The sequence below is a fragment of the Patella vulgata genome, chromosome 1 (genome assembly GCF_932274485.2).
Source record: "Patella vulgata chromosome 1, xgPatVulg1.2, whole genome shotgun sequence".
NCBI lineage: Eukaryota > Metazoa > Mollusca > Gastropoda > Patellidae > Patella > Patella vulgata.
Genome location: NC_065879.2, coordinates 3,233,556 through 3,249,955, shown reverse-complemented (window position 1 = coordinate 3,249,955; position 16,400 = coordinate 3,233,556). Strand labels below are relative to the sequence as shown.

Genomic DNA, 16,400 nt, shown 5'->3' with positions numbered 1-16,400 from the left:
GCCAGCAGAGGGAGCCACGGTGGGTAAGACACTGGCTCGCTAGACTGGGGGTCGCGTGTTCGATCCCTGCATTGGTCGATATAAGAGTAGGCTATAGTGCCACTGCTCGGGTAAAATCTACCTCATAGCGGAAGGTATGGTATGTCCGTCTTCATTAGCCCAGTATAGGAGCAGAACAGTAGGAAGTTAAACCCCAATTCATTTCATTTCATTTCATTTGTAAGCCAGCAAGCCAGCAACCAGAAAACGATTTGACCGAATTGATCATTATCTGTTAAAAACTGTTTTGTTATTTTTGGACTTTCTGCAATATCACCAGTGATCTTATGATATGTTAGCGTTTAACATTCAATTTTAAAATCTTAATTTCCATAAAAGCCATATCAGTGAAATACAGTTTTGAACATTTTTTTGTATAGAAACGTCTATAAATTGTTCAAACTAATAAGCAACATACACTTAATAACATTATATCCGTTCTGTTATAGGATGTGCACTCAGATCGATCAAAACGTATAGGAAATGTTTTCGTTGTACCACTCGAGTGTCTAGGTAAGGTTGTTGCTAAAATGCGGAACTATTGAGAAAAATCCGTTATTTTTTATACATTGTTTATATAATTTGTCATCATCAAAAGGTAATATTGTGTTATGTTTCATGTTGATAACATTAAATATTACACAGCTGTCTAGTCTTTCGGATGGGACGAAAAACCGCGGTCCCGTGTACATATTGGCGTGCACGTAAAAGATCCCTTGACAGTAGACCATAGTGTCGCTGCATGGCGTATGTCCGTCTTTATTAGCCCAGTTCGGAGCAGAACAGTAGGACGTTAAACTCAATTTCATTTCATTTCATTTAAATATCACCAAAATGAAAGTCACGCGGTTTTTTAAATTATTAAGTAGTAACGGTTTATTTCCCTGCAATCTGATTGGTCAGACATTTAATGTCATGATCGGCGTATGAATTTTATCAGACTTAATTCTTACTTAATATTCAAAAAGTATTAGCTTGATCGAAAAGATTTGAAAACATAAATTTTTCTTTACTGTGGAAAAAACCAAAAAACAATGTGGCATCAAATTTTATTTACGACAAAGCAATATTTATACAACAACTAGCTACCCGAGGGGCTAAATCTATTTGTTAAGGCCAGCTCAATTTGTGTCAAGGTCGCTGAGATGTAAACAAGGTTAGGAAACGTGATTATTGGCGAGACTGTAGGGTAAGCATTGGGGCTAAGTCCAGGGTTAGGGTTGGGATTAGTGCTAGCCCTGTTTACATCTCGTGACCTATGGCGAAAAATTGAGCTGGCCTTATCATTTAGCACTAACCCTACCGGAGGCCTGCAACGAAATGACAATTAAATCCATCTGAGTACATGTTCCTTTACTTCTGAAAGTAGATGGCACTTCCGGTTACTAAAATCTGGATTAAGACGAGTAATTCACTTCCCATTAACTTCATTGTTCAATAACATTTCTTGGCTTGTAACATATTTTTTTTTAAACATTCCAATGATCTTAATGCCATTGTAACAATCATCAGATATAAAAATATTGGCGGCGTTAACCGTTTAACGTTCGACATTTAATAATAGATGTTCGTGATACTAAACTAAAGGTAACATATAACAGCCATATTGATTTCAAAAACAAAATATATGGCAACATTAAATCAGAAAAGATAAAAATGAGTGATAATAATAATATTAAATCAATGTTCCTAAAGCAACGACCACGAGTTTTAAAACATCTGGGGGTGGAAGAAGTGGCCAAATGGTTAATGCGTGCGCGTTGTATCACAAAGACTGTCATTAGGTCAACTGGCGTGGTCGCCTGTCCAACCTCGTGGGTTTTCTCCGGGTCCACTCGACACAAACTAGGTAATTTTGGGACTAACATATGGTTTAATTTTATTAATTCGCTTGCGCGTAGGGGTCTTTAGCAGTGGGAGGAAACCAGAGGCCCCGGAGAAAACCTACCAGGTTGGACAGGCGACCATTTTCCTTGTCACGTACAACTGGGGAATCAAAACCATGCCAGTTAACTCAATGACAGACCTTATGGTGCAGTGCGCTTCAAGTACAACAATCCAGCTATATCGTTTCCTTGTACATCATACTTGGGGATCACGTGGCTTAGTGGGTAAGACACTGGCTCGCTAGCCTGGAGGTCGGGTGTTCGATCCCTGCATTGGCCGAGACAGTTCATTCAGATTTTCCGGCGTGGTTTCCCCCTTGTCAGTGATGCAGGATGGAGGGCCTGACAAGGACAGCTGTTTAGTCGTTCGGATGGGACGAAAAACCGAGGTCCCGTGTACACATTGGCGTGCATTGTTCTGAACCCTTTTTTAAACCCGGTACTCATATCCCATTGAATTAACACAATGGCACGTTCTTAGTGTTCAGTTGCGTGGTTCCCCCTTGTCAGTGATGCATCACGAAGAGCCTGACAAAGACAGCTGTCTAGTTGTTTGGATGGGACGAAAAACCATGGTCCCGTGTAAACATTGGCGTGCACGTAAAAGATCATTTGGCAGTTGGAATTCAATATAAGAGCAGGGCGCAGTGCCGCTGCCCGGGCAAAATTTCCTTCATAGCACACTGTATGGCGTATGCCCGTCTTCATTAGCCCAGTTTAGGAGCAGAACAGTAGGACGTTAAACCCCATTTCATTTCATTTTGTACATCATACTTACCTGTTTAATTATGTACTTTGACACACTTCTTGAGAATTCATTTTTAGAAGCTTAGAAATTTTACTTTTATAATTAATTTGCCAAGCTTTTATTTGTAGCAGTTTACCACATTGGTGTCTGTCTTATAATGGGTCTCTAGTATTGTACCAGAATAGGGAAACATTGTTATGGATAGACTATTATATTTATGAAGTGAGGATAAGTCTGAGGCTCGGAGCGTGACTGTGGTTCATTAAAAATGGTAGTAATTTATAAGATCAACAACAAATATAAGATCGTTCAATCAAAAATCCACCATATTGAAAATACATTTGAATACGCCTGATCATATACAATATGATTAAAACACAGATCCTATTTCGTTTCGTTTTTTATAGTTCAAAATTTCGTTTTATTTGTCTTTACTACACTAGGATCTGAAAGAGTTGTTATATAACCTGCGTTCTGGATAGCGTGAGGGATTAGCCAATGAAACCATCTGTTACGACGACTTCTTGGCGTTTGATGCACGGAACTGTGCGTAAACCACTAGAAACGTCAACGCTGATTGATTAATCAATGTCTGACGTCATAGACGTCGTACCGTCTAAAGGTGCACAACCGAATTAATCGTATTAATGAATTTGCTCCGTTGGAAGGTAAGAAATGAAATGAAATGGGTTTAACGTCCTACTGTTCTGCTCCGACTGGGCTATTGAAGACGGGCACACGCCAGGCTGTGTATTATAAGGGAAATTTTGCCCGGGCAGCGGCACTATGGCCTACTCTTATATTGAATTCCAACTGCCAAGGGAACATTTACGTGCATGTCTGTGTATACACGGGACCTCGGTTTTGCGTCCCATCCGAACGACTAGACAGCTATCCTTGTCAGACTCTTCGCCCTGCACCACTGACAAGGGGAAACCACGTCGGAATCAAGGTGAGACATATTATATGGTTTTAAAACAACTCTAGGCCATTGGGGTGTTTGAACAACACGCCTAGTCATGGGGCGGATCAAGGAATATTTGCAGGAGGGGGTTTGCCCGGTTCCTGTTAAGGAAATTTAACAGTTGACAATGCATGATGCCATCACCGTCTCCAAATTACGTAGGCATACATACACACTAAGCATGAAAAATTCAACACTCCGTTTGACGTTACTTTTTATTATGGATTAATACGAGCACACCGACATCCCTCTGGATCCGCCCCCTGCAAGTCACTGGTTTGCGTCATCTTCTCGTTATTTGTTGTCGTCCATTGTAACGAGTCTTTGTTTATTGTCTTATTGCGTCAGTATGTTTTATAAATAATTGTGTTAATTGGTATTTCAATATTTACATCAGCAGGACAGCTCCGATAACGATGAATAACACGCTTATTGAAGTATTTAAAGGACAATATTCGTGTCAGCCATTATCACATATGTGATAGCATTGGTTAAACAGGACAGCTCCGATAATGATGTAAAGCACGCTGATTGAAGTACTTAAGGGACAATATTGGTGTCAGCCATTATCACATGTTAAACACGCTCCAGATAAATTGTCAGATATCCTCTCACAGCCTCACATAACAACTTTTGGTCTTCGAAGGAATTATTAGTGAGCAGAAATTCGCCCGTGTATCTTCTATCGCTCGTTACTGCAGTCAGTTATATAGGATAACTTGTGTTTTCCTTTTGCTTTCGTCACTTCCGTTTCTTAAAATCTTCGTAAAACATCTACCAAAGCAAGGTCTATGTCTTAGAATTATATTTGGAACGTGTTTAACCAGTTCTATCACATATATAATAATGACTGATACCGATATTGTCCTTTAAGGTCATATAAAAACAACGAAACTAGATCATAATATATTTTAAAAACAAATTAGGTAGCAAACGCTTCGTAAGCTGAAGAACCTAGATATTTTTACGTAACAATAATTTATATACCCCCCTCCCCCCAACAACCCCCCCCCCCCCCAAAAAGAAATGGAATAAATACCCGAATACCAAAATCCACACATTCCCCCCCCCCCCAAGAAATCAAATATTACACCCAACAGTAAATATATTTGGTCATTATACATATTACTCCCAACAGTAAATACATTTGGCCATTATACATATTACTCCCAACAGTAAATTATATATTTGGCCATTATACACCTTACTCCCAACAATAAATATATTTAGTCATTATACATATTACCCCCAATAGTAAATATATATTTGGTCATTATATAAATATTTCTAAGGTGTGACATTAGTAAATATATGTTATTATACATATAACTCCCAACAGCGATGACATTAGTAAATATGCAGAACCTGAAAGTATATAATAATATCATATATTTGAAGGAGTTTAGAATTAAGAGATAGAAATAGATTAAAAGTGAGAGATAGAAAGAAATGGGGTTTAACGTCCTCTCGACACAAACTAGGTTCCATATTATTTCAATAATTCGCTTGCGCGTAGGGGTCTTTAGCAGTGGGAGGAAACCGGAGGACCCGGAGAAAACCCACGAGGTTGGACAGGCAACCGTACTCCTTGTCACGGACAACCGGCGAATCGAAACCACGCCAGCGGATTCAATGATAGACCCGATGATACAACGCGTACGCGCTAACCATTCGGCCATCTATCACCCCCCCCCCCCCAAGATTAAACGTAAGTCAAATATATCTTTAGTTACCCTGGATTTTCAGATATAATTCAATGTAACCATTAATTAATTCATCAGTATTTAAATTAACCAAAAGTGAGGCTGATGTCCCCAATTAAATAGATGACACTTTGGAAATTTCTCTCATGGGGAGCCACGGTTGCTCGCTAGCCTGGAAGTCGCGGGTTCGATCCCGGTGTTGGTGGAGAAAATTCATCGGCTAGTCGTTCGGATAGAACGAAAAACCGAGGTCCCGTGTACCTATTTGCAGTTCCCTTGGCAGTTGGAATTCGATATAAGAGAAGACCATAGTGCCGCTGCCCAGCGACTGAAATTTCCCCTAGCCTCGGTTATCATTACGAAAGTCAGTACAATAAACAGCTTAGTCTCGATTGTACATTTAATCGTTAAATCGAGAAGGAAAGTTATGCAGTAAATCGGCTCAAAATCCACTTAAGATCGCAGGCTGGCGATTCCATCTAGAGTTGATTATGGCCTGGATAGGTTAATTAATGTCTAATTAATAATTTTGATAACATTTCAGGCCTAAAGAAATACCTGTAATAGACAGATTTAGCGCTTGCATAATGTATGTTTAATGTAACGGAACTAAACACCAATTTTCACCCCCGCCCCCTCTTCAATTAGAAGTAGAATTATTCTGTCCAAAATTCTAGACCAATGGAATTGCTTATCGCTGTTTAGAAGCAGAAAATGCAGATCATCGAACTCAGTCAAGATATTCAGCTAATGAACAAAATTGAGCATTCTAGCTCAATTAGAAGCATAGGGATTTGTCCCAAAAAGACTGGCGGACGGACAGACATAAGACAGGGTCAAAATGAAAAACACAAAGGCGCGTAAATCAAAAGGGTTAAGTGCAGAAATTCTGAGAGAGAGAGAGAGAGAGAGAGAGAGCGAGAGAGAGAGAGAGAGAGAGGAGGTTTATCGTCCAGTCGGGACTAACACATGTTTCAATTTTATTTCTATAATTCACTTTAGCAGTGTGAGGAAACCGGACGACCAGGAGAAAACCCACGAGGTTGGACAGGCGACCCTACTATATTATATACATTGAACTGAAATTATGAATATTGTCAAACTGCGATGATTACAGAACATGACCTCCCTATGCTTGGTGAAAAACATAATAGGCGATATGATTTAGTCTGATGTGTCAGTCTGTTTTACTTCACCAATTTGTTATATTCACCGATTTTTCTTTCAAAATTCTGTGGTTTAGATAAAATATAACGTCTCCAGGCAACGGATAATAGGCCACATATTAGAAAATCATACTAGCAGCATGGATTCAGTGATATGGGCACAAATCTGATTAAAATACAGATCTTTATTTCGTTTGTTTTTTTTATACTTTCGATGGCCTACACCAGTTGTAGTGGAAGGTCGCGGCATTGGTCATACGAGCGGCTTTTGACCTTATAACGTCAGACATTGATTAATCAATCAGCATTCACGTTTCTAGTGGTTTACCCAAGGTTCCGTGCAGCTCACGCCAAAAACTTGCCGTAAGAGACCGTTTCATTGGCTAATCCCTCACATCATCCAGAACGCGGGTTATATAGCTACTCTACCAGATCCTACTGTAGTAAGACAAGTAAAAAAAAAATTTTGAAGTATAAAGAACGAAACGAAATAGAATCTGGGTTTTCATAATCTAATGAAGAAAACTCCCCAAAATTCTGACCTACAGATCGTTAATTGCGAGTGACGGTTCCAACCACCCTCGATCTAAATTTCATTAATGTCCCCTCTTGTTACTAACCTAACAGTTTGTTTCATTTATAAAGTTACGATCTATTTAAAGAGTCGAAAACAGATTTTGAATTTCAATAGGGTTTTCTTTTTAAGCTTTCATATTACATATGAAAGCTTATTGTTTCTGTTAAGGTTATTATTGTTATTTTTTTTTTGTGTTTTGTCCACAAATCGGATTTCTCAGAATCTAACCATAGGATCGTTCTGAAACTTTTACCTATCCCCACAAAAATGGGTGGTGGCTGTTGATTAAATATATTTTCAAAACGTTTTACGAATCCGAAATCACCGAATTTTACGAAGGAATGCATTTGACCTACAATGCTGTAACTTTGTGACTATTTGACCTATTTTACTAATTCTTTTTTCTTTGAGTATCTTGAAACATTTACTTCAAATCTGCAATTTCGGATTTTGGCATTTCGAAAATTCGTCGCTGTCATTTCGAACCGGAAGTTATTACCAATTTGACAACTTCTTTAATAGTTGTGCGATTTTCGTGAAATTTAGAATGTTAGTAGATCTTGCCAATGCGACTTCAATGATGTCCTTGGAAATTTTCTAAATTATCTCCCCTTGGTGAAATTAAGGATCAAAGTTTTCAAAAAAATCGTCGAAATATAGGTCAGAATGACCTAAAAAAAAAATTTGATACTAGACAAGTAATTACTGATTCGTACACAAAATATGGAGTTTGTCGATCGAACCGGAAGGGCCACCATCTTTAAACGTGAAAAATCAAAAAGGCTTTTTTGCTATTTTACTTACAGACTCGGGCGTCATATTTTCGGAATCCTGGAAGGAATGCCTAAAAATCTATCGGATCAGAATTTTGATTTCGGTCACGTGATGGTCACCATTTTGAATTGAAAATGAAAAATAGAAGCAATTTGAAGGGCCGGGACTTTGGAACACAAGAACTCTCCTTCTAATTAAGCTAGAATGTTCAAACTTGGTGTAGGCGTTCACTAGGTCAATGTCATGATTGAGTTCAAAGATGAGCATTTTTTGCCTAGGGTAAGCAGAGATAAGCAAGCTGATTTGTTGATTCTTTAGGGCACTATGACATTGGTTATAATGAATGGAGGGCGATGAAACTCTTGTCAATCGAGAGGCTAATAGCTGGCCTGTTGTGTGAAATCATTGTATCATTTTTTGAAAATGTCCGGGGTAGCCGAAAAAAGGAGATCGAAATCCAAAAAGTCGTATTTTTACGATTTGGGACATTTTTAGAGGTCGTGTAAAGTAAAATAAAGCATGCATATACATATATTATTGATATTAAATATATCATATAAAAAACTAAACAATGAATCAGCTGTCATTGACAGATTTTATATTATAAGCATGGTCAGTGGAAGGTCAGCGTATTGTCTAACTTGAACTCACTGACTCCGTAACATTATTGTGGGTATGGTATAAGCTGAATTTGATGAGATGCACATACCTCGTATGACTATTTGGTACTTACAGTGTTAGACTTTGTCGTAACGTTACGGTCTCCATTCATCAAATCGTCGTTGGGGCTATAATACGATTTTGAATCAAGTTATTTATCACTGAGGGACTCAAAATTAGGTTTGATGTAGCTCTGCTCATTTACAGTGGCGAATTTACGGGCTCATGGGTTCCAGCTCCCTCCTCTAGAAATTTCACAGCACCCGCATGGATTGTGGCTAATTTTGTGGCAGAATTTTATTTTTCTGGGGGAGGTATTTCTAAATGGCTCCGACACAAGTGCCTGAAATGCCATGAAATCACGTTTTCGGCCTCCAATTAAAATTTCTTAGCGGGAGAACCCCCTGACCCGACCCCCTTGCGGGGCTTCACGGTCGGTATCAGCCCCCCTCCCCACCACCATGGTTAATCCGGCGTTGATGTTCCCTCTTGTGCAGCTGCAAAAGAATGTACAAGTTCATTGCCTCATTGTCAAAGATCCCACTTTTCTACCCCAGTTCGGGTAATGAGGTCGAGCGTATATTGTATAGGGGATATTAAACAAGCAAACAGTATGGCTGATGTCTCCCGCCAAAACCCCCAAAGTAAAAGATGACACATTAATTAATCGCACTTTCATATTTTTTTCAAAAGTATCGAGCAATCAAACTATACTGTAAATTTCATCACTCTCTGTCAGATAGAAATCAAGGTTATCTTGTCCCAAAGCATCGACCAATGAAATTGCCAAGCTGTAGCTCAAAATGTTCAGTCAAGACCTGATGAACATCTACACCAAGTTTAAACATTCTAGCTCAATTAAAAGCTGGGTTGTTATGTTCCAGTACTTCATTATAACCAAAGTTATCATACCCCAAAGCATCAACCAATTCAAAGTCCCGGCCAATCAAGTTGCTTTGCTTATCCTGACTAAGAGAATGCTCATTGTCGAACTTGGTCAAGGTAATATGGTCAAGGTACTAATGTAATGAAACTATACACAAAGTTTCATCAAATTGCTTATCTCTGCTTACCCATTTTAATAGTCCCCTGCCAATCGAAAAGCCCCCCCGACCCACCCACTCCACTCCCGTGTAATACATTAGGTTATAATTGTGTTACAAACGTATCACAAGGAGCATTTGAATATTCTCTCTGAGGCATCTGATACCACTTGTTCCTATTATTATTTTTTTTTTTTTGTGTCATTTCTACAAATCGGATTTCTCAGAATCTAACCATAGGATCAATCTGAAACTTTGACCTAACCCCCCAAAAATGGGGTGCGAATGTTGATTAAATATATTTTCAAATCGTTTTTCGAATCCGAAATCACCGAATTTTACGAAAAAATTCATTTGACCTACATTACTGTAACTTTGTAACTATTTGACCTATTTTACTAATTCTTTTTTTGAGGGGTGCCTTGAAACATTTACTTAAAATCTGCAATTTCGAATTTTCGAATTTCGAAAATTCGTCGCTGTGATTTTGAACCGGAAGTTGAGATCAATTTGAAAACTTTTTTAATAGTTGCACAATTTTCATGAAATTTAGAATGTAAGTAGATCTTATCAATGCGATTTCAAAAATATCATTAGAAATTTTCTAAATTATCTCCCCTTGATGAAATTAAGGATCAAAGTTTTCAAAAAAATCGACGAAATATAGGTCAGATTGCCTTGATTTTTTTTTCTTTACTAGCTACGACACTACTAAGTCAATTTACGGCTTCCATGAGGGGAAAAAAGTGGAATTTCGCAGTGACACCGGCACCGATTGTCCGAAAACCATGAAATTTGGACACAATATGCCAATTACCACTCTGTGACTTACTCCCATTTTGATCAGATTAAAAAAAGGAGTTTCAGCAAAAAATAAACAACCGATTTTCGGAATTTAAATTTGGTTTTAATTAATTTTGAAATTCCAAATGCAAAGGGATCTTATCGCCTCTTCCGTATGTGATTGCTATTAGTACTATACACATTATCCGTAAAAGACATTTTTTTTTAAAATGAGCGCAACACCAAAAACCGAAATCGACTATTTTTTCTTTATCATACATTAAATATTATATGCCATCGGTTAATTTTTATACGCCCACATTGAAATTGAATTTCAGCGATTTCCGATAATTACTGTCAGAGTTATGGCCCTTCATCACTTAAAAAAATTCTTGTGGATGCTCTAGAGGCCAAAGTTAATGTCCGATTGACTTTAAATTTATACACAGTGGTTAAGGTCATGAGACGAAGTAGGCGATTGATTTTCAGCGATATCTGATATTTACTGCCAGAGTTGTGGCCCCTGATCACTTCAAAATATCTTGTGGACGCTCTAGAGGCCAAAGTTAATATCCGATTGACTTTAAATTTATGCGCAGTGTTGTGGCCCCTGATCACTTCAAAATATCTTGTGGACGCTCTAGAGGCCAAAGTTAATATCCGATTGACTCTAAATTTATGGTCATGACACGAAGATGCCTACAGTATTGATTTTCAGCGATATCTGATATTTACTGCCATTTCCGATAATTACCGTGAGAGTTATTGCCCTTGATCACTTTAAAAAATCTTGTGGACGCTCTAGAAGCTAAATTCAATATCCGATTGACCTTAAATTTATACAGTGTTTAAGGTCATGAGATGAAGAAGCCAATTGATTTTTAGCGATTTCCGATTGAATCTTTTGAAAATCACACCTGACTCTAAAACTAAAGGCAAGAAACGGGCCGCTTTACATTGAAGCACAACTAATTCCTGTCCTGCGTACTCTATAAATATAATATACGGTTTTCTAAATATGCCTTGGATGGTAGCCACAAGTCGACAATTTTTGTTTTGTATTTTTCCCATTTTGTTCATAAGGTAAATGTAATTTTTCAGATACCTGATGACATTTATACTTATTGTTTCAATAGATTCTAATAACCCCCTTTGCAGTTAATATGAAAGCTTTCATATCTGCTATGCAGATCTAGTTCAACTTCTTACGATAATTGTGGACAGGGGTTGGCGCCAATAGACTTCCGCGTGAAATTTTGACATCCTTAGAACGAAAAAAGGACCGAATGACTGAACGCTATTCAGCAACACTGACAAGGGACAACGAACATCTTACTCACAAAGCCACCGTGGTTCTCATCGCATCATTAGCAGAAATACGCTGGTAATTATAATCGCTAATATTTGGGACTTAGAAATTAACACAAATGGGCGCAATGCATATAATAATGTAATATGAATGTATATAAACTGACTGATTTACATTCAATCGTTTCTGTAATTTCTAATCAGTTAATTATGTTCTCAATCGAATGGCAATCTCTAGCGTCTGGTTATTCCAGTCAACACAAGCTGTATGCTCCTGCGGGACATGTTTAGCCTCGTTCATCGAGTAGCTTCATCGAATCGCTTCATTACAAATGACACTCGAAAGCATTCTAGCACGCAATCCGTGTGCCAATTTTAAAATGTTCTTTTTGTCTTAAATATCGGATATCAAAAGCCCATCTTTTCAGTGCAAGATAACAACATCAATGTTGATTTAAATTGACAATAAGTCGTGTTTTCAATGTTGACTGTGGATGATATTGAGTTTGAGACTTGTTGGTCAATTTAAATCAACATGACATTGAGTTTGAGACTTGCCTCCTGTAAAAGTAAAAGATCAATAGTTTCATTTTCAATAATTTACTCAGATTTGACCTATTAGCACAATTCCATTTTGTTTTATAAACAGAGCTATTGTGAAGTTTGCGAATCAATTTGTTTTTTGAACACACCAACGCAGCAGTATAACGAGTCATTCAGTGGCTTTCTATAGATTTTAATCACAGAAAAAACCCACTCTTTTGGGTTTCTATAGGCGTGTTTACAAGGTACGAACGTACTGTATCAACCAGGAACGAGGCATTAAATCATCGCAGTCCATCACTCGACGCGTTATTGTTCAAAGATCATTATGTCAGCTGCCTTGTCGATCGTACTCGACTTGGTGGAGCCTTAGGCATTTTTGTAAAAGTGGCGATCCAAGAAGAAGAACAAGAAAAAACCCCAAGAAAAACAACTACAAGATTATCAAGTATGTTGAGTCAATTCCTCGTTCAAGAATGTTCAATCTTAAAACTTGTGTTTGGTTACAGAAGAGTAGATGGTAAATACTCAAGCCACAGTTGATAAAACTATGCCACAGCGCCGATCAAAATATCTTCAACTAAATATTTTCGAGTCTAAAATGTTCATGTTAAAGGGCGTATAACCCTATTTCTTGTAACCTTGCGATGAACGAAAATGGTTCTAAAAGCACATATTAATGTAATATGAATGTAAGCAATATGATTTATATTCAATTTGTTATATTCAATATTGTAATTTCTAATCAATTATGTTCGGTGAAATACGTGAACATTTGAAATTGAATGGCAGTCGTTTACGCCTGCTTAGTGAATTCTACACGTTTTTCAAATTATTATTTTGTCGTTTGTGAATCAGCCTTCAGCCTTTACTAATTACTTCCACATTGTGTTGTAGGACATGTTTTTATTTGTTCATTACAAAATGGCACCCGAAACCATAGGGTACACGACTCGTGTACTGATTATAAAATGTTAATTGTGTCTTAAATATTTAATATTATTACCCTAGAGTTTCACGACAACATAACAGCATCAATATTGATTGAAAATGATCGATATTGAATTCTAATTCGTGTTTTTAATTTCGAATATTTTGGAAAATATTGAGTTGGAGACTAAACTCCTTTAAGTAGCACTGTATGTATTGGATAGGTTTATCTCTGCAAGTCCTGCATATTGTTAAATATTTGGCAGTAGAAAATATTCATGTTGAGTGGCCCTGTATGAATTGCGTAGGTGTATCTATTCAGGCCCGGCATATTAAATATTTGAAAATTAGAACATAATGCTTCCTACATTTGATAAGATCGGTATTAAACTTTAACATGGACCACCCTACTATTGATATCTACGATGATAAATGCAAGGGAATACATGTCACGAGGTCTAACCCCAATCCTGGACCTAGACCCCATTGCTTCATTTAAGGCAAGGTTTGGGGGCATTTGTGTGGACTTTTCACCACAAGATATTGGACTTCTGAAAATAAATACATTCAACAAGATTTTTGACTTTTTGATAATTTTAATTGAGTGTTTTGGGTCTGTGGTGTATTTTTACCACAAGAGTTCCACAAGATATTGGACTTTGAAATCATGTCTACAGTGCTTACAATCTCGCCAACAATCACGTGCCCTAACCTTATTTACATCTCAGCGACCATGACAAAAATTCAGCTGGCCTTAACAAATAGATTTAGCCCTTCTGTCACGAATGACGCGCAGTGTCTTCTGGTCTCTCACAATTAGAACATCCATTTTGGACAGTTATTGCCCCTGTTTGCAAAAAACCTTGTACTGATCAAGAGATCAGGGTTCTGAACCCTTTTTTAAACCCGGCACACATTAACGCAATGACACGTTCTTAGTGTTCATTTGCGTTGTTTCCCCTTGTCAATGATGCATGACGAAGGGTCTGACAAAGACAGCTGTCTAGTCGGCCGGGTGGTACGAATAACCATGGTACCGTGCACGTAAACGATCCCTTGAAAGTTGGAATTCGATATAAGAGTAGGCCGTAGTGCCGCTATCCGGGCAAAATTGCGCTCATAGCACACTGTATGGCGTATGCCCGTCTTCATTAGCCCAGTTCGGAGCAGAACAGTAGGACGTTAAACTCCATTCCATTTCATTTCATTTAGTGTTCAGTTGTAAACCTTGCACATGTTTGCGTCTTTCACAGACATTAAAAAGTTGTACTGATCTTCTTTCTAAAATCCCACATTTTATGCCCTATGTCCGTACATTAAAATCGTGTTTTTAACACTTCCATTCGGTCGAATCCAGTTTCATGTGTTTGAGAGAATTCAACTGTTGTTCATTAATGTTATCACGAAAACATCCTTCTCAAGATGTTGTTACATTCAGAATTGCAAGATTAAATTGTATCTCTCAAACGTTTCCATGGAGTTGCAGTGTATGAATATTCTATTGTGTTCTGACTTCCGTTTTATCAACCTATTTATTATAATAAATAATATAATCAAGTGACTTAACTCAATACATCTATACATTTCTGATTCTAAAACCCCCCCAGGAAGAATGGAGTTAAAAGAAAATGTCATGTAGTGATATTGTCTATTTCATGCGTTTACGTCGTTCATGTGAATAATGTAATAGAAAGAGTAGATTTACTCTTGTTCGTTTGTATTTTCATTATTCCATTCTTTTGTCATTTTCTTTTTGTTTAGTTTTATTTTGTTTTGTTTTAGATTTGTATACAGTTTCTCTTCTCTGGACTAAATCTATTTGTTAAGGCCAGCTCAGTTTTTGTTAAGCTTGCTAAACAATCACATAACTATCTGTGAAATGGAAAACAAACCAGGGCTGATCAGAGAACACTGCAATACGTTTTACGTAAAAAGCCAATTCTCCCATTAAAAGCCAAAACCTAGTAACTCACTTTTTATTATTATCAAAATTGAGTTAGGACCAAATTTGTAGTTACTAGGGTATGTGCTTCCTGTTGTTGTACTAGATATTCCAATCTTTTGATTTTGTAAGCACTTACACCCATGGCACAACCTAGCAACTTCCTTCATTTGCCTAGTATGCCACAGAAAAACCTAGTAACTCAATAGTCAAATCAATGGATAAGCTGGAGTTTAATATTCATTCATTACGTTTTCCTTTGTTTTCTCAAAATAAAAAAAACCTGTTGCCTTTTGACGGGAGAATTTCAGTGTCGACCAGTTTTTGTGGGTATTATAAATAAACAATTATTACACAGTGTTACGACTTTCGTTGTACGTACAGACGAATTAAATAGAGTTTTATAATTCTATTTTATGACAATAGAATGCATTATATTAATCTTAACTTTGTGTGCTGCATTTTTACCAGGGTGTGTGCGGCCTCACCTAGTATTAATAATGCGCACTATTTGTCTATGTGTTGGATATGGTTTAATGGTCGAGAGCGAGACATTACTCGTACATTATGCAAGAGCTAAATCGGCCTATTGAAGGTCTTTCTTTAGGCCATCGTTAGCATGTGATATTAAGTGGATTTAATTACATTTTCTGAGGGATAATTTAATGTAAATATGGATAATCAAGACTTTGTTTATTATCGTACAAAAGTTAGTAACGACGATCGAGGTGAGCTTAAAATTGTATCTCAGTGAAAATCAAATCCTCGGTGAAAATTTCCATAATGATGTACAACGAGACTTGCCGATTCAAACTAGTCAAAATAAAAAACCCGATCACTGCACAAAATATACTAGCTAGCGTTTAGGTTGTATGATCAAGTGAAAACGAAAATAAAAAAGAAGGGAAGTATAATCCAGATAATATAATTACAATCTGATTTCTGAGTAGACAAGACCAATCTGAATAAAACACAGATCCTATACATGAATCACCCATTCCCCAAAAAGGGCGTGTCGCTGTTGCATTGTGGGTGATCGGTGAGAAAACTCACTCGTAGGCCGCCATTACTTTGCATTGAATTTCTCTGACCAAATTTCGAAAAACGCCGATTTTACGTTAATTTTAGTGATGGGGCATTATTTCATATGATGTGATAGAGACACTGATGGTTGATGCACGTAAAGAATACCACAGAAAGTACATTCTGAAGTATACAGATCGCAAAAAGGTAAAATGAAAACTCCAAAACAAAAAGCTTGGCCAGCCTAACTGACAAGGGTAAGGAATTCCATAGAAAACGGGCCGAGATATGTATTCTTTGAATGGCATTTA

The 16,400-nt window shown here is 37.4% G+C and overlaps 1 protein-coding gene across 3 annotated transcripts in view; it reads right to left on the bottom strand.

Moving 5' to 3' along the window:
* Nucleotides 1-4,715: 4,715 nt before the first annotated feature.
* The window catches only part of LOC126827745 (mesenchyme-specific cell surface glycoprotein), a 60,850-nt gene continuing 49,165 nt past the window's right edge, over nt 4,716-16,400 (bottom strand). For all 3 annotated transcript variants that reach the window (XM_050557283.1, XM_050557275.2, XM_050557286.2), the window contains exon 12: nt 4,716-5,002. In XM_050557283.1, coding sequence (XP_050413240.1) covers nt 4,938-5,002 — 65 coding nt within the window. In that variant the 3' untranslated portion in view covers nt 4,716-4,937. The remainder of the gene's footprint in view (nt 5,003-16,400) is intronic.